At 36.7% G+C, this 26,685-nt stretch overlaps 1 protein-coding gene across 3 annotated transcripts in view; it reads left to right on the forward strand.

Moving 5' to 3' along the window:
- Window positions 1–26,685, forward strand: part of LOC5568773 (protein phosphatase PHLPP-like protein) — a 70,340-nt gene that overhangs the window by 32,116 nt on the left and 11,539 nt on the right. For all 3 annotated transcript variants that reach the window (XM_021847273.1, XM_021847274.1, XM_021847275.1), the window contains exon 5: window positions 5,975–6,282. In XM_021847273.1, coding sequence (XP_021702965.1) covers window positions 5,975–6,282 — 308 coding nt within the window. The remainder of the gene's footprint in view (window positions 1–5,974; window positions 6,283–26,685) is intronic.

Here is a 26,685-nt window from a genome sequence, read left to right on the forward strand (position 1 = left end):
CGTCTCTCGCCGGAGACGAGTCGTGGAGGAATCCGTGGGCGGTCCTCACGATTGAACGATAGATACCACGCATGCCTATCCGAGAGCGAAATGTGACGAGACAACAAGGATCAACAGTAGCAGAAATTCCCACACCAGTAGCCGATCGTTGATTCCGGAAAGCAACTAGTGAACCGTTTTGTGTTTAGATGTATGCCAATGCAATAGGATATAAGAAGTTAGAAGTTGTTGAAATTAGGTCATTTCAAGGCGGCCGGTATGTTTGCGCCGACCAACGAAAGGTTTCGTTTCAGTTCGAGTATACTTATTCACCACTACAAGATCAATAGTTAGATAACTCGTGTCCGAGTCGAGCAGTTACCTGATAAGCGTAGATATAGTTATATCGCTCTAACCAGTGCAAATAATCAGTCTACTTCATATTCCCATATCATATCGATCGCTTCACGATCGACGATAGGGCCGATCGCAGGCAGAAACCCGATGTCCAAAAACATCGCAGCTGGTCAGTCAACCAGCAAAATTGTAGATCTCGCTAGTCTCTAATAAACCTTCCGCATGAATAGATCTCTTTCCTACAACCGTCGCGAGTTCACATTTTGTACGATTGTGAAGAAGAAAAGTGCAATAAATTCACTACCATCCCTCCGTATAAGTGCTCCCGCGTATCAATTTCACTTAGTGCAAGTTATCCGACGACTTGAACCAAGATCGTGAAGTCCGTTAAGTTCGTGAGTAAACAGATGGTATCGGAGCTGAACTCATAAAGATGGGCCCGGAGAGGCTGGCCATTTGTCTGCACCGGCTGATAGGCATAATCTGGGAAACAGAACAGCTACCGGAGGAAGTGGTAATATGCCCTACTTACAAGAAAGGCGACAAGTTAGATTGTAAGAACTTCCGAGCGATCACCATTCTAAATGCGACCTACAAGGTATTATCCAAGATCATCTTCCGTCGTCTGCAACCTGTAGTAAACGAGGTCATGAAAAGCTATCAAGCCGGTTTCGTTGATGGCCGATCGATAACGGACCAGATCTTTACTGTACGGCAAATCTCCCAAAAATGTCGTGAATACCAGGTCCCAACGCATCGCCTTTTCATCGATTTCAAGGCAGCATACGATAGTATCGACCGCGAAGAGCTATGGAAAATTATGGACGATAAAAACTTTCCCGGGAAGCTCACGAGACTGATAAGAGCGACGATGGAAGGTGTGCAAAATTGTGAGAAGGTTTCAGGCGAACACTCCAATTCGTTTGGATTCCGCCGGGGACTACGACAAGGTGATGGACTTTCGTGCCTGTTGTTCAATATTGCACTAGAAAGTGTTATGCGGAGAGCCGGGATTAACAGCCGGGGTACGATTTTTACGATATCCAGTCAATATGTTGGATCCTTGCTGATGGCTGACAATAACGTTAGTCGTGAAATACGGAGGCGCATCATCAGTGGAAGTCGGGCCTACTATGGCTTCCAGGAGAAGCTGCGGTCAAAAAAGATTCACGCCCGTACCAAATGTACCATGTACAAAACGCTCATAAGGCCGGTAGTCCTCTACGGGCATGAAACGTGGACGATGCCCGAGGAGGACCTGCAATCACTTGGAGTCTTCGAACGTCGGGTGCTTAGGACGATCTTTGACGGTGTGCAGGAAAACGGTGTGTGGCGGCGAAAGATGAATCACGAGCTCGCCCAACTCTACGGCGAAGCTAGTATCCAGAAGGTGGCGAAAGCTGGAAGGATACGATGGGCAGGGCATGTTGCAAGAATGACGGACAGCAACCCTGTAAAGAAGGTGTTCGCTTCGGATCCGGTTGGTACAAGAAGGCGTGGAGCGCAGCGAGCTAGGTGGGCGGATCAAGCGTATCGATTTGGCGAGCGTGGGGCAGAACCGAGGATGGAGAGAATGCGAACCGAGTATTGTGGCGTGAAGTTGTTGATTCAGTGTTATCTGTTTAGATGTTAACTAAATAAATGAAATGGAATGATCTGATGAACAACTTTGCTGAAGACCGCACCATTATAGATCATCAGAATCTCGAGATATTGCATCATGAATGTTCTTGTTTTGAGGTGATGGTAAACTTTTCAGAGTTAATATTATTCACACGGCGTGTATATGGAAAAGGTTTATCACAAAAAAATAGGCATCGCTAAATCTTTCACCACTCGAAAATATAGGTTTTTAGCTTTCATTTGACGTGTTCCCCAAAAAAATCCACCGAGGGATCCCGAACATTTTTTTTTATTTAAATTTTTGTTCTTTAGAATACATTATTTTTAAATGTAATCATTGCAAAAGACAGCTGCGTTGGATAAATGTTTTATTTCCATATAAAAGTTCATAAAATAAATATATATACATATGTATTGAGTTTCATTTTGTAAAAAACAAAACTGTCCTATGTGATTTTGAGAATTTATTGAGCTATAGGACACTTTTTCGATTAGATATGTTGTAAGCTCGACTGTTCACTTATTCATACTGTGGAAGTATATCTAACCAAGCACTGTTTCTTTTCATGGTTAGAATACATTAAATTGTTTCTTCTTCTGTCTGGCATTACACCTCTGCTGGGACATAGCCTGCTTCCCAGCTTAGAGTTAGTTGAGTACTTAGTTATTGATTGAGAACTTTCTTTGATTAGATGATTCTCAAGGCTGCGGTAGAACTTTGACAGCTGCGGTAGAACTTGGCGGCTACCGCAGAACGGAAATTTTTCAAAAGAACCGTAATATTATGAGGAAGAATAAAAAGTTAAATTTCATGTGCCCACTTGCCCCGTAGAGTTGAGTAACTGCAATTTACAGTAGATTTTTATGACAAGGGTTTCAATATCTCGAAAAAATACCTTCCCATTCGTGCGGACATCAGCGAATACAGGGTGTAACTTTTGCATTTTTTTGGGCTATTTCATGAAAGCAACATCAATCAAGTGGCTGCATTTATTGGTCGTAGCAAAATGAGCTCCATACAGCATGCATTTTACATTACCTTTTGGAGCTTTTTGGGGGGTAGCGACTCAAGAGTCTACCTTGAGCTCTGCCTCTGTTTTTACAGTAGCTCCATAAACTTAAGTCAGGAGTAGTCAAATTAGGATCTCCAAATTCAAATCATGTGTCCCTTTTTTATATCAGATGTCCATGGAATTTCCGTTGCCGAGACATAATGAACAAACTTCTAAAGATATCGAATTTATCGACTGTTTCGTACTGTTTGAAAAAAAAAAAATGACTCAATGATTCTTTTGGTCTGGTCCAAACTGTTAGTACTAACTTGGTCATGGAATGGCGTTTCTTGAATCTTGATTTTCTGTTCCTCAAATGTGGCATTTTTGCTTAATTATGAAGCCAGATTGTGCCTATTGACCACGATATTTTCAAGGATATAACAGTTGAGTTTACACAACTGCAAGACTATTTTCAATTCAAAGAATCACTATTTTGGCATGTTGTTTTTTTTTTATATCATTTTAATTGTGGAAAATATGACAATATAAACCCAGCAGCAAGTGATATTGATTTGTAAAAATGGTTCAAAATAGCTCTATTTCGTATCAATCGTTTGGCAGCGTCCATTTATTACGTAACGCTAAAATCGGAAATTTTTGATCACCTCACCCCATCCCCCTCCGTAACGTTTTTTGTATGGAAAAATTAAGCGCTATTCCCCCCTCCCCCTAGAGCGTTACGTTGTTTGTGGAATTTTCAGGATGGTTGATTAGATCTCGTCGGTCGAGTATATTTTTCTTACACACAATATAAAAAAAAACAATCATGATAGGCGAATCAAACTCTCAGTTAATGAGTAACCGAAGAACTCTTATTTGAGAACCTGGCTTTGTCTCAATAGGGGTGTAATTTCAGAAAGAAGGAAAAGAAAATTAATCCTTTCTAAATATGAACAGAAACAGTTATACACTAGAATCAAATACACACTTAAATCCGAATGCCGATCTCAGCTGTGCAAATCTCGGTAAAAGGTCGTTTGTTGACATCTTAGTAAAAGTGACGTTTGGTAACGGCACCCAAAGGTGCTGTTTTAAGTACACTTGATGTTAGGCTGACATATCAGTTAAAATTAATTTTCTTACCGCTCAGCTGTGCGGATCATGGCAAAAGAATGGAAATTAGTTGAACTCAACTGAGTGTGTCCTCCACTGTACGAGTAAGTGTCGTATCCCCAAGATCACATAGGACAGTTATGTCTATTACAATATGTAATCTTATATATCTATGTTATATCAACTTTCATTTGAAATTTGGGCTACCATCGAGCTTGAGAGAAAAAAATAACTGTCTTTTACCATGATTATATTTGAAAATATTGTACTTCAAGGAACAAAAATTTAAAATAAAAAAAATGTTCGAGATCCCTCGGTGGATTTTTTTGGGGAACCCGTCAAATGAAAGCTAAAAACCTATATTTTCGAATGCTGAAAGATTTAGCGATGCCTATTTTTTTGTGATAATATTGTTCTACCAGACACGCCGTGTTCAGCTAAGTGTTGCAATACTTTTTCAAGCGAGGCCGCATTTATGACGAGTAGTGTATGTAAAGCTATACTTTTTTCGGTGCAGATTTGCAAAAGGAACAGGACCACTATAATATACAATGATTAGTTGGGAATTCCATCGTATGATGACGCTAGCTCAAAAAACATCCACTTTTTGAATTTTTTTTTTAGTAAAATTTCATAAAATTATTCTTCCAAACTGCAGAAAAAAAAAATTAAAATGCGTTTAAATATCACGAAGCTATCGCTATTTGAATTGGGGTCAATATGACCCCAATTTTGGGGACAACGTATTATTTTTGCACAGACAGAAGGTTATAAAACGTGTTAATTAATTCATTTGGTCAGTAACAACAAGCTACACACTTAATTACCAATGGTAAACTTGACGAGATCATTAATTTAGTGAGAACTCAACCTCGTTTCGAATTGTTTTTATTTGAATGTAAAAACCCTGATGAAATTGTTTGGTCAGTCTTCATAATTTTATCAGAATTAAGCTAATAGAGCAAAGAGGCATATGAATAAATTCATAGGGGTAGTTTGATGGAAAAGTACAGAGAATTAATGTTTTTCCATTTTTCTTAAAATGGCTACAACTCAAACGTTGGTTTAGTATATAAACAGCTATCTCATTCCAAATAATGTTTTCGAGCTACGGTAGAAATTTTAGAGAAATCGGAGCTCTCAAAGTCGAAAACTAAGCATACAAATTTTACCATTTTGCATAAAAAACTGCCAATGCGTTCTTTATTCTATCCATAATATTGTAAGTAGCTGGTGCAGCACATGTTTTAATTTCTGTTTTTGCCGTTTAATCGAAACTCTGATCATGCAAAAGTTCAATCGATATGTTTATCAACAAAAAATATAAAAGCCCCATTGTCGTGCACTCAAAGGTTAATCACAGGGGATCTTGCAGTAGGTAGGCGCAGTGGCAACAATTTGTCGCATGCTTCTTTGACTCCGGCGCGCTACATGTGCGCACATCCATAGCATAGCGTACATATCTGATGCGCTGCTTTCCACAGGAGCTCTCCTCGCCGATGATGTTATTGGAGTGAGTTGGGATACCTACATACAGGTGCCGTCTGAATGAGGTTACCGAGTACTTGCGGTGACTTCGGTTAGTTCTATAATAGAAGCGGAACCGTAATAGTCATAGTTGCTCTGGTGTCGCGAAACTAGTTGGGTCGAGTTTGAAGGGAACAATTTGTTCGAAAATGGTTCTGAACAAGTGTATCATCAAGACCAACGACGGTACCAATAGTATAAAATCGAACAAGAGTCGTGTTACATTTTCAGATGTGGAAACCATAGAGCTCGATTCGTTGGAAATCGATTTCGATAAAATTGATGAGATCAAAGTGTTGGAAGAAGATGTCAGTGAATGAGTGTGCTCAGTTGTTCTTGATTGGGCTATGAATGAAAAACTTGTGTCATGTTCGTTTCAGATTAAACAAGATGGCAGTGGTGATGGCGAAAAACGGTTGGATTTGGGAGATTCAGGCTTGCAGCAAATTCCGGAGATATTCCTACAATCGTGTACCACAGTAGAAGAGCTGTTGGCAGGGAAAAATAAACTTCAGGAGTTGGCGCTCAGAGCACTCGGGGAATTTGTTCAGCTGAAAGTGCTGCGACTGAATGGGAATGCACTGAAAAGTTTCCCGGACAGTCTGTACAATTTAAGAAAGTTGAAGATTTTGGACCTGGAGGAAAACGAAATACGCAAGCTTCCGGAGAAGATTGCTCTGTTGACGAGGTAAGTGATAATATTAGTTGATGTAACGAAATCTAGGTAAGGTTCATGATTCTAGCTAAAAGTTTGAGAAGGAGAGGAGTGTGAGTTCCCTTATGCGCCAAACTACATATCTGATATTATTTTATACCAAAAATAAAATATCTATTGCAACGCGAAACATTTTTTTGTCTCAAGCCTAAAAATATCGCTTTCAACTTAATTCAGGTTGCTGATTCCATAGTCATTTTCAAACATATCGTAGCACGTTTAATTTTTGAGTTGAAAATGCATTTTTAACAATGTCAGTCAAATAACATGCAAGTTTATTAGCTTATATTAATTCAAAACTTTTGCGTTAAAGAATACCACAATCCGGGGTAACATTGATGAGCTGAGTATTCTCGTAAAAAGTTCGTTTATAGATGAAATATTTTCAATTGCCTGAATGGTGATTCTCTTCCTTCTATTCATGAGCTTAAAAACATTTAGATTTTTGAGAAAATTGAGTTGTGTTTATGCGTAAAATTTTTAACATTTGGAAACAACGATTCTGATGATTATGGATGACAGGATCAAAGAATCATGACTTTCATGTGAAAATTCATTCTGAAAATTATATGATCAAGAGAAATGCGGTTGCTACTACAAGAGGCATCGGCAAAACAATTCCGTTGTCAAAACTTTTATGTGTTCAGTCAAGCATAATCCGCAAATTACATAAATACTACACATTTCGAAATGCTTTTAATTTTGAAATAACTCAAAGTAATTGACTTGTATTGTCAGAGTATGGGCTTCATATTCGGCTTCAGGGATCATAATTTTAGCAAGTAATGATATTTTCAATTTAACCGAATGTTGCTTTCATTAGCGATCAATGTTGTAACGTTCGGCGAAGGTGATATCAATTGAAACGAATTTGACTCCATTGAAGTTGGTACTTGCACCGATACATGTAAATGTCATCCACAACGATCACCAATCAACAATCGCTGTTCATGTGGAAAAGCGAAAGATGTATTTTATGAAATTCTACGACTGCACACTTTTGTTTGTCGCCATAAACGCCAACGGAAAAATGTGCTGGCATTGAACTGAAGGTTCAACGCCGGATATAATTTTCTTTCTCAGCATGATTCCACTGGTGTGGTCTGCTGGAAATGTAGCATCGATAAAGAATGAAATGATATGTGGGAGCACATATCACAATGTTACCCCATACCAGCTAAATAAAAAATAACTTAAAATATTTTTTTAAACATACTTTAAACTTTCAGAAAACAAAACACAGCATACAGACAGACACCAGCAATGGGTGTTATCATGGATTACGGTTTTGTCGACATTCACTGATGTTTTTCAACAAACCATCATCAATTGAACGGACGATCAATTGTCTTCCAAATATATTCACCGAAATTTTCATTTTTAAGAATGGCGCTTAAGTCACTTTTGGTAAAAAAAAACTTTAATACATGTGCCTATGAGACTTTATCGTGGTACATATTTGGCTGCATTTAGTTTCCTGAACTTAATATATTAATAATATTAATAAGTCTCTTATTAATATATATTAATAAGTCTCAAGATGATGCATTCATGCATCTTATCAGCAATAATCATTAAAATTTTAAAACCAAAAACCAGTAGGATACTGTGTCAAATTTAGAATATCGTGGTGGCATTTTTTCCTATGCGTTTGTTTGTCACAATCCCGCTTGGGTGTAGCCTAAATGTAGGCAAACCACGTTGTACGTGGTGAAAACATGCAAACGCTTCGAGCAAACGTGACTGCTATCGGTTAGTGATGGAAACACGTTTCTCGTTTACGCGCGCACAACGTGCTTATAGGTACCTATTTACAAACCAGATGAACAAAATCTTCGTTTTTCATATGATATGATAACTAAATCATAATGATAATGATAAATATTGTGTACCATAAAACGGGGTAACTTTGATAGTTTTTTTCGAAGAAAACTTGAATATATATGCATGCTGTTTCAAAGAATTATAATGTACATTTTTAAAACAAGTACTGGTATCCTAACTATCGATTGCAATTGGTAGATTGCCAAAAGATTTATTCTGAATGGATGTATAATTTTTCATGTTATCGTACGTCGGTTTTCTACTTTGGGGTAACTTTGATAGTCGAACAAAAACGAATGAATTACGGAACATTTATAGGGTGTTGAATACCTCTAGGCGTTTAACGCTGGAAATTGCTGACTTCGATTACAAAAATGGTCCCAGTTTGTAAAAATGGTACCGTAAAACGGGGTAACTTTGATAGTTTTTTCGAAGAAAACTTGAATATTTATGCATACTGTTTCAAAGAATTATAGTTTATATTTATAAAACAAGTACTGGCATCCTAGCTATCGATTGCAGTTGAAAGATTGGCAAAAGATTTATTTTGAATGGATATATAATTTTTCATATAATCGAAAGTCGGCTTTCTGTTTTGGGGTAACTTTGATAATGGAGTATAAATCGAACAAAATTGGATGAATTCCGGAACATTTATAGGGCATTACATACCTCTAGGCGTTTAACGTTATATGGAAATTTCTGACTTAGATTACAAAAATGGTCCCAGTTTGTGAAAATGATATTCGCTAAGAGATTTGAGACCATATTCAAGTTCTATGATAACTAGGCTGTCAAAGATAAGTGACCATCTATTCAAAACTTCATCATATAGTGGTCGTAGAACAGATTGTTGGTAAGCGTTCCAAAAATGCTAAAATCGTTTCAATTTTTAAAATTCTTATATCAAGCCTCAAATGTTCTCAATTCAAATGAAAACAGCTGTTACATGAAGTGTCATACTAATACTCTTTAGTTTTGCATTCGTTTTGCTTAACCGAGTAACAGAAATTATGATATTTGGCTTAGTATGTGGTGGGTCTCGCACTATCAAAGTTACCCGCATTATCAAAGATACCCCGTTTTACGGTATTCGCTAAGATATTTGAGACCGAATTCATGTTCTGCTACAACTAGGCTATCAAGGATAAGTGACGAACTCATTATGGCTTCATCAAATAGTGATCGTAAAACAGATTGTTTGTAAGCTTTTGAAAAATGCTAAAATCTTAAAATTTTTTAATATTTGTATATAAATCCTCAAATGTACTTGATTCCAACGAAAATAGCTTTGACGTGAAGTGTCATACTAATAATTTATACTTTTGCATTCGTTTTGCTTAACTGATTAACAGAAACTTTGTTATTTCGTTTAGTATGTTGTGGGCCTCGCACTATCAAAATTACCCGCATTATCAAAGTTACCCCGGTTTACGGTATTTTTTTCACCACTGGACTGCGAAGTGCGGCCTCATAAATGCGAAAGTGTGAATAAAAGTGCGGGATTGCATCCAATCACGTTGGTGTTTTCAGAGCACTTGTTCTCTGATTTACAAAGAATAAGTCCCCCGAAGACACCTACCCGATTTGATACTATTGCGCACTTCTATTGGCATTGCCGTACTTGTAATAACTTCTGCGATTTTTTTTTCTGTTCGGAGCATGAACCACTGCGACCAATATTTGATCCATTGTAGTATATCCTGTGTCCTTTGTTTAGTGCATGTCGTGTTACCTTATCCACTGGTGTGACTTGGTCGAAGAATTTTGACACTAGAGCGGGTCCAGATCACGTGGGGATCATACGGGAGCGTGCCCCGCTCAAGTGTCACAATTTTCAGACTGAGTGAATTTAGTACACCGGTGGATTAGACCATTGAGAAGTTATAAAGTATTCGGTTTTCTCACAGTTGTAATTCCTAACTTGGTCACAGGAAAGGATTCCAATTGAAAAGTTCCGCTATTTATACCCTTTGAAGAATGTGGTGGGTACACTTGCCACAGGCGCGCCCCTTTATCAGTCAAAATCGGATCCCTTGATAAAGCCAACAAATTACATCGATATTGTCCATGCATCAGAATCCTAGTGCTTACTTCTTCAAACTAGATAACTGAATAAATAAACGATTTGAAAACGAAGATCATTCTCAGCAACTGGGAAAACCGAGTCTTGTCACTTTCAACAAGGTTTAAAAATGTAACAAGGCCTAACAATGGTTCCTTTGATTACTATAATATCCTGTTCTCTTCGTTTCAATCAGTCAGGATTGGGGTTCACTGGTAAATCTTTACCCCATAACGCACCATGAAAAGGTGATCTACCCGCGTTATGGGTCAATCATTTAATAAAATCAACTTTAAAGGAGATAAAATATTTGGAGGAAATGCTCCAAATTTAGCCCAAAGGTTCACGAAGTGCAGAATCATATCGTGACAAGAGAATTGTTTGAAGTCGTAGCCATGCTATATTTAGCCAACTTGTAGATAAAAAAAACTTTATAGTATTAGTAGATGAAAAAAACGAATTTGGTACTATACCATTTAATTCAACTAGTTTGTATCCTTTGACAGATACCCGATGTAAGGCCGTCTTCAGTGTCGTGTACTAGTAGTACACTACTACTGACTACACTGAAAATATATATTATTTTATATTACGAAATCGTTCGTTTAAACTACAAAATTATTCGTTGTTTTCTGCAACGAAACAGTTTCGTAAAAAAAACAAGGATTGTTATAATGTACTAAACATTTCGTAATCGAAATTCGTTTGTTTCGTATTCAGAATGAACATTTATACGCGCTTCTTCTTACCTCCCTCGGCTGCGGTCGTGTCATGTTGTATTTTACGAAATGTGTCTACGAAATCTTTCGTTGCAGAAAACAATGAATGATTTCGTAGATTAAACGTTAAGTTTCGTAATACGAACAACACGATAACGCACATCTACGAATTGTATATCGTACATCTTACAGATAATTCGTACAATGAATGAAAATAGCTTTATATGTACGAAATCTTGTTTTACGAAATGGATTTTGGATAAAATACGAAGCGATGTTTTCAGTGTACTTTGTAGTATTGCTGTGTGCGTTTGAAACGCAAATATCAAATGCGGCAACACCAAACGCGGTAAGACTTTCTATAAGAAATGCGGAGTCAAATATAGATTTTTCTTGCTAGGTCGGCGGTGATTTTAAAAATCGTTGCTAGGTGACCTTTGATTGTTTTGTGTTACCGCATTTGGAACACATTTAGTCAAGATTTGCATATCAAAAACAAACAGCAATATTGAAAAATAACTGACTTGAAAATAAAATTTGATTTTTTTTACTAAAAACACTAATTTTCTTATTTTTTCAGCAAGACCTAGAAAAAAATTAAGGATTAAATGCCCTAACCTCCAATTACGAAGGCTTTTTTACGCAACTTCAATTTATGTCACTTTTTTACGCAGTGCGTAAGTTGAGTTTAGACAATTATGTGGGAAATTATGTAACGGATTGACCTCCGGTTGGGGCCATGCAATATGGGTATTTTCTGAACGGGGATGACGAAAATCGATATTGATAATTTGTTACGCTTGTAGATTCAAAGGCCTATATTCGATAGAGATCTTGAAGGACACAAGACATCCGAACAAATCGTTACAATTCACTGTTTACTCACATTAATGGTTAGGGACCTTTGGAGTATCTGAAAACTAACCTCTAATCGCTTATTACATTCGTAGATCCCAAGGCCTATATTCAATGGAGTCCTTCCGATGACTTAAATGAATGGTTAAGGGACTGTGCCATATTAAAAAACTATCGATAGACCAATGTTCACGCTTGTAGATCCTAAGGCCTTTGAGGACCTACATAGGACATCGCTACAATTTATAACAATACTCATTTTACTGCTATGAACAGATATGGGCCTGAACCATGTCAAAAAATCATCTATTGATAATTGGTTACGCTTGTAGATCCTAAGGCCTATATTAGATGAAGTCCTTGGAGGACCTAGTGCATCGCTACAAATTATAACAATAATTATTTTACTGCTATAGATAGATTTGGGCTTATGCTATTACAAAAAATCATCAAATGATCGCTAAATACGCCAGTACATTGCAAATCTATATTCCAAGAAGTTTTTGGACGAACTAGAACGCCTGTTGTACTCACTTAGTTACCAACAATCGGATCTTACAATACAAAAGATTCTTCAAAATAACACGTTCTTCAAAGGTCCAGTATTGTGAGATATTCTTCTACACAGAAATGATAAATTGATCTCCATTAGCTCATGCAGAATCATATGTCCAAACTTCAAAGAGTTCTTGGAAGACCTTAACTTGCACACATTCTAGCCTGATTATGAACCAAATATGTCAATAATATGTCATTGATACTAAAAGAGCATAATTTCTCTAAATAATAACAATTATTTTTATACAAGTATACTCCAAAAGGCAAAACCTCGTTTTACGAACTAAAATCCCTCGTTTTACGCACTGATTCAATTTACGCACCAAATTAATTTAAGCACCCCCGATCTAGTTCGCAAATTGAGGTTACAGTGTAATAAGGAAATTTAGTGTGAAATATGCAAAACGTATGGCCTGGGAGGGAGAAACCAATACAAAATTTCTGTACGTCATAGTGAGCCGGGATTCCGCTGTCAGGAACTGTCACTGTGAGCCCAGATCTCAAACATTGGACCAACATAGAAAAAGCGCGTAACTGATTAAAATACCTACATTTTCGCATTTCATCAAAAATGACAAAAATCGAATGAAAATCAATTCATGCTCATAATGCAAGTAATGTCACGTAAGCACCTTTCAATCTGATTGAATATAAAGCATTGAAAAACGCATCGTTTTACCTTTTCCAATGAAAATGAATATTTAGTGCATAGAAAACTGTGGCCCTTTTTCCATGATTGCAGAGTTGCTTAATATCAATCATATCAGCTGATGGCTGATGGTCTAAAACTATCACTATCATTTGCGAGCTATCAATATCACTTTGAATTGACAACCAACAGCAGTGATGCGACATCGCACTCTAGATCATAATCACTGCGGAATGAGTGACCACGTGGTAATTATTCATGCTATTACTGTTTTTCAGTGACCAACAAATAGTTTCATTCTATCTGCAACACTGTCAAAAATATCGTACTGATAACTTGCCATTTTAACTGCTTAATTTAAGACTGAACTTAACCCATCAGTGATATCCATAGTCTATCGCCATCAATGAACTTGTGATGGAGTAGACAGCATGATGTTGATGTGATATAGATTGATTCGAATTGTATCGCAGTCGGCCTGTACAAATCAGCAAATTTGAAGCGTTGATAGTGACAGCGAGCAACTCTGCATGATTGTCAGGAAAGATCGAAAGTACACAACAAAAGAAAACTAGCGATTTTCCCCAAGCCTGCCTTGATTCTTGTTGGCAAGTATCTGTGCCTCCCTCCCAGCGTATGGCAAATCAACCCATCAACAAACAGTCCACTCTCTAAGCATCAGAACACTTATTGCTGCTTGTGTTTGATGTGCAAACACAGTCTAACTGAACTTCAATCGCGGTAACATAAAGTTACCAAAGGATACTTATCAACCACGGTAAAAAGAAGCAAGGTATTATACTCTGAAAAATGACATTTAGCAGTGACGTCATTCCTATCGCAAACTCGAACGAGTGCAAAAGAAAGCAAGGCATGCTCTATTTACTATCCTGTAAGCCTGTGGACAATTCTAATATCCCTTACAATGTATGCGATACGACGCGTACGAATTGGGATGTCGGAGGTCCCAATGTTCGTCAAGGCTCCATAAAATTCTTCACGGATGGCTCAAAAATTGGGACACAAACTGGAGCAGGAATCTACGGCCCTGGGACAAACGTCTCCGTGGCGATGGGAAGCTATCCAACAGTATTCCAAGCGGAGATTTTTTCCATACTAGAATGCGTCAATATTTGTCTTAAAAAATACAGAAATGCAAATATCTGTATTTTTTCTGATAGCCAAGCTGCGTTGAAGGATGGATTTGTAGGAAATGAAAAGGCAGACGAGCTTGCTAAACAGGGTTCAAATACACAGTTCATTGGACCGGAGCCATTCTGTGGCATATCGTTATGTGTACTAAACATGGAACGAAAAAGCTGGGAACGACAAAGGGTGATGACCAATTGGATGGTCACCACAAGGTGTAATCAATCTAAAAGATTTTTAGTTCCAAATAAAACTATCACGAAAAGACTCTTAGAGCTCAACAAGAGAGTTCTTTGTATATACACTGGCCTATTAACTGGACACTGTCCAGGTAGATACCATTTAAAGAATATTGGTCAGGTTCAGAATGATATCTGTTGTTTCTGTAATATGGAACGCGAAACCTCGGAACATCTGCTCTGCAGTTGTAGTGCATTATACAAGCGCAGATCCAAATTTCTAAACGGGGGTTATTTACAACCAAGTGAAATTTGGACTGGAAATCGCAGTAAGGTTGCGAGTTTTATTAAGGTGAAACATCTTGGAATACAAAGATGGCCTTCACAATGGCCGACTTGTGCCCCTACTCACGATTTCAAAGGCACTAAACTGGAGAAATAGTTGTCAAACATATTTGATCTTCTTATTTTAAGATTTCTGCTAGTGCACAAAGACAAAATAAAAAGTTCACTGTTGTTGGATGCTTTCTTCGCGAGATTTGTGCCTTTGAAGTTTTAGTGCAATCTTAGAAATTGATTCCAAACTGTTTCACCTTAACTCTATTTTGCCTGACTGGGAAAAGACGCGTCAAAGTGCTTAAGCTGTTCACTTGATTCATGGTGGACAGTTTTAGTTCCTTCAATGATGCGAATAACAAAAAGGGACATGCCACAAAAGTTCAATCCAATGGACGCAGTGGCTTAACCTTCCCAACAAAAAAGCCTCATGCTTGACGATAGGAATGACGACACATGTTTTGATTGAAAACGGTTGTTTACACGTGGGAATAGCCTACCTTGTTGTGTCTACCGTGCTTATCAACCATGATCTATATCACCGTCAACCTAGCATAGAAATTCAAACCTTGACTTTGCCTTCCTTGTTAAAAATCTTAACGCGTTTGGTGTTCCCGCATTTGATATTTGCATTTCAAACGTACACAGTTATATTTTATCACATTAAAAGACAAAACGAAACGAAAATGTTTCAACCCTTTTTCAGTGAATTATAGTTTTTTTTAATCTGAATTGAAATACATTTTTTTGATTGAAAGCAATTATTCGCACTTGAATTGATTATGTTAATTGTTCTAGATAAACGATACAAATAGATTCACAAACACAACGAAACCGATTTCAATCGATCAGACAAAAGTACATTTAATAAATATGTTAATCCTGGAGTTCCATTCGTTAATATCTGCATAAATTATAATACAGCATTTTATTATAACTTATATGTATAAGAGGAACAAAGTTTCCAGGGAAGATGACAAGAAACAAATGATTTATTCGTAATGTATATACCGGGTACCCCCGTTGGTTTGACCACATTTAATCTCAACTCTTTTTAATCTGTACCCCGCTAATTTGCACATCGTTCAAATTAAAAATGGTTCAAACGTCATTTAGCTCATGGAACGGAGTGAAGTGAGATGAAACGCTATGGAACGGAACGCAGAATCAAAACAAAACAGTGAAAGAGGTTACCAGAAACACGTTTTTAGGGTGACTAGATGTTCAAATTAAAAATGAACCCCGCTGGTTTGCATGAGGTACCGTTCAAATTAGCGGGGGTGCACGGTAATGTATATCCCGTATAGGCCTGAGTGAATGAAAAATTACTAAAACTCTCACCGCTCAGCGAATACTTAACGGATTGAAATTATTTTTTGTCAGTATACTCGTACACATACCTAGTTTCTAAAAGTGGTCGGGGGATCTCGGGAATGTTCATGTGTCCGGAGTTATTGCGGTGGATCACTGGGTCAGGTGGGGTGACAAGGGTTCTGTGCTTCTGTGCCCCTGGAGGTAGGCAAATTTCAAGTCACAGATAATTTTCAGAATCGGCTATAATGTGGCCATTATATCAAGGATTAAAAAAAAAACGCATCAGCGTAAACCTTCTGATAATCGATTATATTAAATAATTATGTCAACTGCATTCGATTGATTCTACAAATAACCATTTTCGGGTCCCCGGAATGCCTCAAAATTATTATAAAGTGCACAGTTTGTATCTCAACATCTGTGTCAAGCTTATGGTAACGCGTTTTAGTGCACTATTATGTTCGATATATACTTTTAGATATTTGAAACGGTTCAGTACCTAGCAAATCTAGAGCCAATTCATCAGGGCATTAAGTCCCAGTAGCCGCATCTGGCACACTCTAAACGGTGCAAAACTATTATTTGTAATGTTGAAAATCAGATCTTAATGATTTATGCAAATTAAAATGTTTGCCTTTGTAAATAATTAAAGATAACTTGGCATTTCCCAAAAATATCCTTTTTTTACCTGACTTGACCCAGTAACCCACCGAAATAACTCCAACTACAGGAGTATTCCCGAATTTCTCTGACTACTTCTAGAAACTTGATATGTGGGCCAGTATACTGACAAAAAAATATTTTAATCCGTTAGATATTCGCTGAGTGGTAAGGGTTTTAGTATGTTTGCTTTCACTCAGGCCTATACGGGATATAAATCTGCATCACTCTATTAATCATAAATATGGTATAGTTTCGAATAATTAATTAAAGATTTAATTGTAACTCAAATTCTGTAACATAGCACTAAGGAATGTTTTGAGAAACCTTGTTCAGAAAGCATGTGGCGAATCTTTATCGTGCTTGGATGTTTGAGAATGTAAATTTGTGCTGGCATCGAAAGTTTTATGTTTTCCATGAGAAGCAAGTGTCATGTCTACATGTTAAAATACATATATTTACTTTGACTACGCAAATGCGTTTAATAGAGTATTCCGATATCTAAGGCCTATCTCGGGTTAACACTTAGAATTGATCATATACTTATAACTGAGAATGACATCATCCACATTTTGACCTGAAGCAAACGGCGAATAGCAATCTGTAATACGTTAGTACCATTCGGCCAAGCCGATCAGTTTCACTATGCTCTGGTCTGCACACAATGAAGCATCTGTACGCTTTTCCAAAAGTTATCCATTTGGAAAGAGGAAACGATCGTCTTGCAAGAGCTACGACGCCGTTGTTGTCCAACCGACCGACCAACACCGTCGACCGAACTGCTTGTTGCACCTGCGAAAGTGCTTTGCTTCACAGCGTCGGACATAATTGTTGAAACACGCTGAGATTTCATTTGCTATGAGTGTCTGACATTTGAAGAGAAAATACAACTTGTCTATGAAATTATTCCGATACATTTTTGGAGACTGTTTGGGCACGTCAGGAGTTAATCATCAATGTTAACTTTCCTTTTCTTTCAAATGGCTAAGAATTAACAATACGGACTGCCCGTTCCGGTAGTAAAAGTCCACCTCACAAGTAACCCCAAATTCATGCGGCTTCAAGTTTACCGTGCCCAAAAACGAATGGTTTGTGGGGTGTCTAAAAGTCTCATGCCTGAATATAAATAAGGGTGGGATCATTAACACGTTGTAATTTAGTTAAAATTTTCACCTTCATGGTTTCACATTACGCGTTTTACACACAGTGTATTATGTGCTGTCACAATTGATGTTTCTGCTCGTGACGTCAATAGGAAATATGCCTATCGTTCAGTGTAATAACCACATGATGAACCACCCTGAACTGTTACACTCTCTGAATATGACTTGATCGGCTGAATTGCTGTATTGTACGAAATAACGAGTCGCATTTATGAATCACCACTGTTCTATACGATTTTGTAATAACTTACCTATAAATTTTTCATGTACATTTAATGGTAATTTTTTTATAAGCTTAGTTAACATTATGTTGTGAAGTATAACGAAAAATTGTGTACAGCTATTGATTAAACATGTACATGTTTGTCCTTTTAACAATTAATTATTGCAATTTCTGCAGTCAATTATTCGATATTAGATGTCTTACTTTACAAGAAATATTTTGAAGAAACATTTCCAATTAAAAGAATTATGTCACGTTTGACGCTAGGGCTTAAAAGACAAACCTAGTTTTTTAGTTCATTAAGTTGAAAACATCAGTTTTGTAACTTTTTGCGGGCTTCGTGGCCGTGCGGTTAGTGTAACCAAGCATAGCCGCATCGTGTCAAGAAGTGTGGGTTCGATTTCCGCTTTTCGTCAGCAATGTATTTCGACTGTGGCACTGGATGATGCATGCTAGTCCGTTGTCTAGTGTGGTGCTTCCTTCAAGGGCAAATCGTCCACTGGAAGCATTAACGTGTCGGTGTCTTAAAAAAACACTCAGAACATATTTTTAAACAAGTTTCTAATGAAATGTATAAGTATTTTCATATTACCGTAAAGTTTTGAAGAATTTTCCAGTTTTTGAATAAAGGTCACATATGCGATTATTGTTTCAACATGGCCTAAAGATACGAATAGTATGCATGAAGCTTATAAACATCATTGAAGACATTCACGCCATAAAAAGTATGTCACAAATAACATAACGAGTCTATAGATTCGTAATATTGTCCTACCATACGGAAATCTACTTCTAAGTGGACCTTTCCGAAACCTGGTCATTATTTTGGTTCCATAAAGAATAAAGATTGGGTAACAATATCCCAATGATATTCTCAAACCCATTTATTGTTTTTGTCGTTACATCGTGTTGCCAAAAACGGAGTGCCACTGTAGTAGCATTACATATAGAAACACATATTCTGTCTATTTATTAGAATAATAATTTCAATATGCCATGCAATTCTCCGCTTATGGACTAACTGTTGTGTATTGAAACATTTGGTCAGCACATTACCGACTAAGGCAACACCGCGCGAAGCACGCGTCTTATTCACGGTGGACGATTAGTTTTTCGCGGCTTTTCGGACGGTACGGATCGTTTACAGTTTTCGCGAGTGAAGCCATACCGAACGCTGAATCACGGAGAAATCCTCTTCGTCAGACCTTCGACGGGTGTCAATTAAATTTTAACGCTTTACTGCCGAATCCTACAGCTCTGTCTTTGGATCAAGGTGCGTTTTTTTGGGTGATAGCCGTAAAACAGTGAAGTGGGCGCGTAATTCTTGCGATGAGGTGTTATTTTGATGAATGTTATGAGCAGTGAGTTACATGTTAAGTGAAAGGAGTTGGAAAATAAGTCAAGTTGCTCGAAAAAGATAACAAAAAATATCTCGGTGCTGTTTCACAGAGAATGGTAGAAAGATAACAGAAGATCAAAACGCCCAACCGAAAGTGATTTCGCATAATTCAAATTATTGAGGTGTTGTGCTGCATGCCTATGGTGCGTAAAGTTGTTGATTATTCTTACATATATTGTTTGATTTGAAGCAATACCGTGAAGATCTAGGAAGATAAACACACTGGCAAGGTTATATGGCAACAAAAACGGAACTTCAATTATTCTAAGGTTTCTACTCAAAGAGTGAAGAAGCACTACAGAACCAAGTCTTGTTCGTGATGGCTTTGAACGAAAATCAGTAGTTGTGCATCGATTGAGTTTGGGTTTGGCATTACTTGGTACTGAATGTGATTGGTAAAAGCTGCCGTCGCGTCGTTCTTCCACAGTTGACTGGTTTTCGCGGCTATATCATCAAGCGCGCGCATTCATGGCCGTTGATGAACTGCGTTTGAATTTGAAAGTGAATTTTGCCGACCGAATGGTAGGGAGATATCAAGTTGCGAAGGGAGCGTCTGCTTGCACGTGCATACATACATACATAGTCAGTGCACACGGCATATTCAGTATCGTAAGTATCGATTTGAATTTAAGTCATGGCTAAATAACACAATGTTCCCAAGATAATACGGTAGGTTGATTTGGGATAAAAAAAATGGTAATGGAAAAGATTCAAGAAGTATTCTTTCTGGATCTTTTCTGAAATTAATTATTCATTTATTGTGTAATATCTGAATGATAGCAGTACGAACTCCTTCAGGTGTTTGCAAAAAACTCTTCCTGGTATTCATCCAGGTATTAATCCATTTATTTCATTGGGGTGATTTAGAATTTCCTACAGGGAATGGTTCTGGTAATTGGTGGCAATTCTTCGACGGATATCTTTAAGATTTTCTGCAAGAATTTCGGTTCAATAATTTTTAACAAATTTTTTCCAAGGTATTCTTCACTTGAACTCCTCCAGGAACAACTCAGTTTTTCACAATTATATTACATTATCAAGGCATTTCTTAAAGTAGTTATTTAAAAAAATCAGGATTACAAAGGATATCCTGATTACAAAGGATATCTCTCCTTCTTCAAAAACTTCCTCTGCAGGGTTCAGCTGAATTTTATTCAACAATCTATAAATAAGATTTCAGGGGCCCAGATAGCGGTAGCGGTAAACGCGCTGCTATTCAGCATTCGAATCCCGCTGGTCGAGGATCTTTTCGTAAAGGAAATTTTCCCGATTCCCAGGGCATAGAGTATCTTCGTACCTGCCACACCATATACACATGCAAAAATGGTCAATCGGCAATGAAAGCTCTCAGTTAATAACTGTGGAAGTGCACATAAGAACACTAATCTGAGAAGCAGGCTTTGTCCCAGTTGGGATGTAACGCCAGAAAGAAGAAGAATAAATAAGATTTCGTCACCTTTTTCTTAAAAATAACCCATGATTTTATTTTTTGAACTCCTTTAGAATTGCTCAATTGCATTACTTCAAGATTATCACAAGACTCTAGTTTTCCTTCTTTTCCTGAGATCCCTCCATTACTTCTGATAGTGATTTTTCGAGGAATACTTAAGTTCTCATTCATTCCTTCAGAATCATATCTAAAAACTTATAGAGCCGTTCAAGACTTTTCCAACAATTTCTGCAGAATTTTTCTCTTCTTTTTTTCCTTGAAATCTGTTACATTTGGCCGTGCAAAATGTGAGATAAATTTAAGAGGAAAAATCGTAGGGGAACCTGGTCCAATTCGGACCCTGTTCTAATTCGGACCATCAAGCATTTCTCAATACTGGCGCTACTGTAAAGATCGTGGGTACCGTTTTTCTGCTCACCGTTTGGCTTAGATCTAACACAATAAATTTGACGCATTTCAGTTATTACGTTTGCTTTTTATATTAGTTTATTGTTTTGAAGTGCTCAGGTGTACTGTCAGTTGGCGTTATTTCCAAGCTTCTATAAGCGACAATAATTCTCCAATCTCTCTGTGTTATTTTATAATCGTATCACCCTAGCCTAAGCTTTCATCTGACCATATGGTTTTGATATGTCTATGCACCGTTTGTGCTCAACGAGTTTGAAAATCTCAAAATGTGTGTTGGTCCAATTCGGACCTTTTGATATGGTTCAATACGGACCTCTTGATTTTCAACGTGTACTCAGTCTATTCTAAGAGCTCCACCCCGTGAAAATCTTCCTGACTCGATCGAAAATCACAGAAGTTGTAATATTGATTAATAGTGCTTTTGTTTCTGTTGCGGTCAAGAAAATAGCTTCGCAAAAAATCTAAGAAATGAGGTAGATTAGCAAAAACTAAAGGAATCAATAAATCAGCTACTTGAAAAGCATCTCCATCAATACCACAGCCAAGCTTTATCCAAAATAGTTTGGCAATACGCTATAAAAACGTTTACGAGTACTATATAAGAACAATACAGTCAACTATCCCTTGTCCGATTTACTCTGTGTACTTGTTAACAAGCTCGAAGAAAAGCGCAGTCCCTTCAATATAGTGTACTTTGATCCATAAATATAAGTAGGTACTTCTCAAACTTGAATTTCCGAAACTTCGAGTCTGTTTGTTGTCTGTTTCAGTTTCCCATACAAGTTCACCTTTTCAACCCGATATTTCATAGCAAAGTTTTAATATGTGGAAAATTTTACAATATTCAACTTCAAAATTACTTTTTTGAATATATTTTGTTAAAATAAATAAAAAAGCTCTAAAATTTGAAAATATGTGTACTCCATCTCGATAGCTCCCATACACGATAGTTTGTTCAAAATCGAGTCAGGAAGAGTTGACTGTACCCAATTTTGAACAAGTTTCAGATATATTTTTTAATGAAATTCATATTTCACTTGAGCTTGTTCTGACTCGAATTAGTTTGAAATTTCTCACACATTGAGTTTATTTTTTATGCTTGCGCTTGCAGAAAAAGTTCAATAAGCTTTAATACCAAAATAATCTGAGTTATATTTTGTTACTAACATTGCAAATAACGATGAAATATAGGGTGGTCCGAATTAGAACATGGGGGTCCGAATTGGAACAGGGTTGGTCGAATTCGGACCTTTTGGAGAAGTTGGTGCAAACATGTCTAGCCATGTCCTGGTAGGAGCTATCACAAAACTCTCGGAGAGAAAAATGTGCGCACTGAATTGCGCTTTCATGAAAACATAAAACTTTTCATGCCGTTCATCGTGCTGAAAAGATATGGCCAAAAAACTGTTACTAGGTCCGAATTTGACCATGTTCCCCTACAAATGCATAAAACAGTATCATTTTGTAGGATTTAAGTTTAAGGGGAAAAATACAATTCAAATCATTCGATTCAATATTTCGGTTGAAATTTACAACTAAACGCTGAATTCCAACTAGTACGCAGTACTATTTTCTAACATCTCTGCCATGTAATTTTAAAGTTTTTCAAAATTAGACATTGTTTTCATAGTTTTGCCAAATATTTTAGATTTACGATTGAAAATGGGCCAGGATTCTTCGCTGGAACGAATATCTGGACAATTTAATCGATAAATAATTTTTCCAATACCTTACCTTTTTATGATCTCAAGAATGTCAAAACATAAATTTAATAGACATTACTGTATAATACTGTATAACATGTTTTAAAAATTCGTGAAAAAATAGGCGATTTCTGAACTAGATCATGTTTATGCGTAAACATGATGGTAGTTAATGGTGTATTTTTGACAGTTCACGTTTTCCAGAACTTTTTTTTGAGCGTGTAAGCTACAGAACCTTAGTACAGATGTATATCTATCACTTCTGATACATTTTAGAGTGTTACGTGACGTATAGTATTCAGTATTTATGTGAGTAATGATGATAAAGTATATACTCACTTCATAACTACATCACTTTATTTGAAGTAGGAACGTTTTTGGATATGTTCTTAATCACATTCAATCAAACTTCTGCCACCAAATTATCATGTTTGAGTAGTAAAATGAACCTGTAAAGGTTCTAGCTGCAAATATTTGCAAATAATTTAGCAGTGTGCCTTCAAAGTCCTTAGTTTTTGCCAAAAAAGGCAATGATAAAACTATTCATAGAAATTATTGCATACCAGTTTGCTTGTATCTGACTGGAATCAATATGGAAAATATTGAAAGATTCACTACTTCTACTTCAATTCTATATGGATACACTTGCAACATATTAGATTCATTTCATAAGTAGTTTTAGTGAGGACTATGAGACAATTAAATCCTAATAAATTGGTTATGTTACAACAGCCATTGTAATATATATGAAAAAACTTCACAAAGTGTAGAAGGAACGACATGAACATTTTCTTGTATTAATTTTTATCATTGAAACAATATCTTCAACAACATTCCACATATCTACATATACAGCGCAAAAACATTAAATTGTTAGAATAAAAAAATATTAAAAAGCAACAACATATTTACGAATAATTCATTGACTATTTCTTAATTGTAAGTATTTGAAACATAAGCTTAGTTACATGTAGTGGAATGTTCGTTAATTGGTTCGTAAATTGTTCCAGCGATTATCGTTGTTACTCTTTCAGAAGATTTTATAAATATTTCCGCAAAAGTCTGTACAGGAATCCATAACCTAGTATTTTAGATCTGGCCATAGAAATTCAAGAATTCCTTCTGAAATTTCTCGAAAAATAATCACACCAAAATATATATTAGTAAGTTTGTAAATATCGAATTCATAGTGGAATTTAAATAGAAATGCATCAATAAAATTCCAACCTTGATGTAAGGCACCCGGGGCAAGTACGACCTAAATAAATGATAGTTCAGACAAATTGTTCAGTATAATTTCCAAATAGAAGTCACCTTTTTTTGTGTTTTTGCAAGGAGTGCAGGGATGACACTCCAACGACGACCCACTGAAACCACCTTACGGCATTTCTTCGGGGAGGGACCAGTGCATAGCACAACACATGTTGCAGAAGTTGCCTAGGCAAATTGCATTTCCTAGGCGACTTAAACAATGTTACAAGGGACCAGCCTCGGCAGGGCTAATCTTCTGCAGCCAACTCCTAGTCGGCGCGCCATAGTGTCTGCAACTCTAACATAATATGAGTGACAGCCGTAGTTTCTGCATTCCAGCACTCGGTATCCGCACACATTCTCTCTATTATGTTGTCGGAGGATGTGTCCCCTCCGCATGGAGCGAGCATGCATTCTCACAAAATGAACCGAGGTCAATTAAAGCCAAGAAGCTATTTTCGGAAAACAAATTCCTACGAATTCCGCAGAGGAAGTTTTGGTGTTCTAAGAGGCATTTATAGATAACTGATAGTAAAACCTGAAGGAAGAATGAAATGAAGTCCTGAAAAGTCTTTGAAACAATTTCTAATGCATCTGTGGAATGATTCATATTTGAATATTTAGAGAAATCCTTATTAAAATCATTAGAGTTTTTCTAGGGAAACTACAGGATTCTTGAGCGAATAAATTTTGTAATTATTTTTCAGAACAGTCCCTTCTAAGATCCCGAAATCTTAGAATTAGCGTAGAACCTTTAAGAGAGCTGCTGTTTTTTGCGTTCAAGAATGGTTATTTTTTATAAAAATAATTTAAAATTTCTAGATAATGTACGGTACATTATTGAAAAACATCCGTAAACTTCTACAGTCAACTCTCCCTTACTCGATGTTGAAGGGACCAGTGATCAATTTCACCCCGGAATGGGTTCCTATATTTTTTTTGTTTTAGAGATGATTTTTAGCACTAAAATCACATTTGTTAGAAAATTTCGGTACATGAGCCATTAAAGCGCACCGTCGTACTTTTTTCCTGCATTTAATTGCTTGGCATTGTCAACATTATAGAAAACAGACTAGGAAAGCCATGAAAAATGATCAATTTCATCCGAAATTGCGGTACTTGGTAAAATTCCTGATCGAATCTTTGAAAAATTGCAGGAATGATTCCTCCAGGAGTTTTTTTTTTATAATCTTTGCTGTTCCAGGGTAAAATGCTCAGAATGATTGAAAAACTAGTATGGTGTAGATTGCGCAAACAAATCAGAAGAAACTTGGTGGAATTTCTGAAAGAATCGTTGAAAGATTTCTTGGAGAAATTTTAACATTTTTGAACATTTTTTTTGAGTCTAGGGTTGAATTTCATAACTAAAAACTCAATAAAATCAATAAAAAACTTTTCGAGAAATCCTTGAAGGAGTTCATGAAGTTATTCATAAATCTAGAGCAATTTCTTAAGTAATATCTTGAATTCACTAAGAAATAAAAGAAAAAGGAATTACCAAAATGATTCCTTCAAGTGTAACTCCGGGCTTAACTTCTGACCGAGTTGGAAAGGAAATACATGGATTTTTTTTTCAATATGCAGAAGAATTTCCGAAGGTGCCATATTAAGCGAATTATTGGAGGAATTCCTATAAACTTCCCAGTAAGTTCTTTGTTAGAATTCTGGAAACAATTCATTAAGCCTTGTGCTTTGAAGAAAGTTTTGGTAGCACTATAAAAATTCATTTCCAAACGGAAACCTTGAGTTATTGCTCAAGACTCGTTGAAGAAATTCGAGGTATTCTGGAATAAACTTTCGAGTGATTATTTATGAAATCTTTAAAGAATCGAATTCCTGGAAGAATTTGATATCTGATAACTTGGAATATCCTTTTGAATTCCGTAAAATATTGTTGGCAAATAAAACTTAAGATTTATTTAAGGCTGTTGATAAAATCGTCAAATGGTTTCTGGTGAGATCTTGACCAGAAGTCTAACTGTTTGGTGAAGTTTAAGAATTCGCCATGAAGTCAATCAGAACGCAATTATTTTTGAAATATGAATGCTGAAGGCAACTTCTGAAAATTCAAACATAAGCTCAGCTCAATTTCCGTGTCTTTTTTTCAATCGACCAGGGGCAAGGCAAAGCCAAATTCTTCAAATGATTTCATATTACCATACGTTCAAGTGGTTCAGGTCCGACTCTCTTCATTTTTAAGATCACGCAAATGAAGAGCAAAATACTCATGCATGAGTTGGCTAGTTCGTTTGAATTATTGTCTTGTATTATCACGGTTTTGTTGTCATATCACCGATACGCGTATTTTGACCTCAACTGTAAGGCCGTTTTCAATATCGGGTACTAGAGTCGAGTCGACTTAAACTTTCTTTATCATTATGGTTTCAACTACCCATTGAATTGAATTAAACCCCCTTGAAATTCTAAACACATTTTAGTTATGCCCGAAGTTCTCACTTACCCCAGGTTTA

The sequence above is a fragment of the Aedes aegypti genome, chromosome 2 (genome assembly GCF_002204515.2).
Source record: "Aedes aegypti strain LVP_AGWG chromosome 2, AaegL5.0 Primary Assembly, whole genome shotgun sequence".
Classification (NCBI taxonomy): Eukaryota; Metazoa; Arthropoda; class Insecta; order Diptera; family Culicidae; genus Aedes; species Aedes aegypti.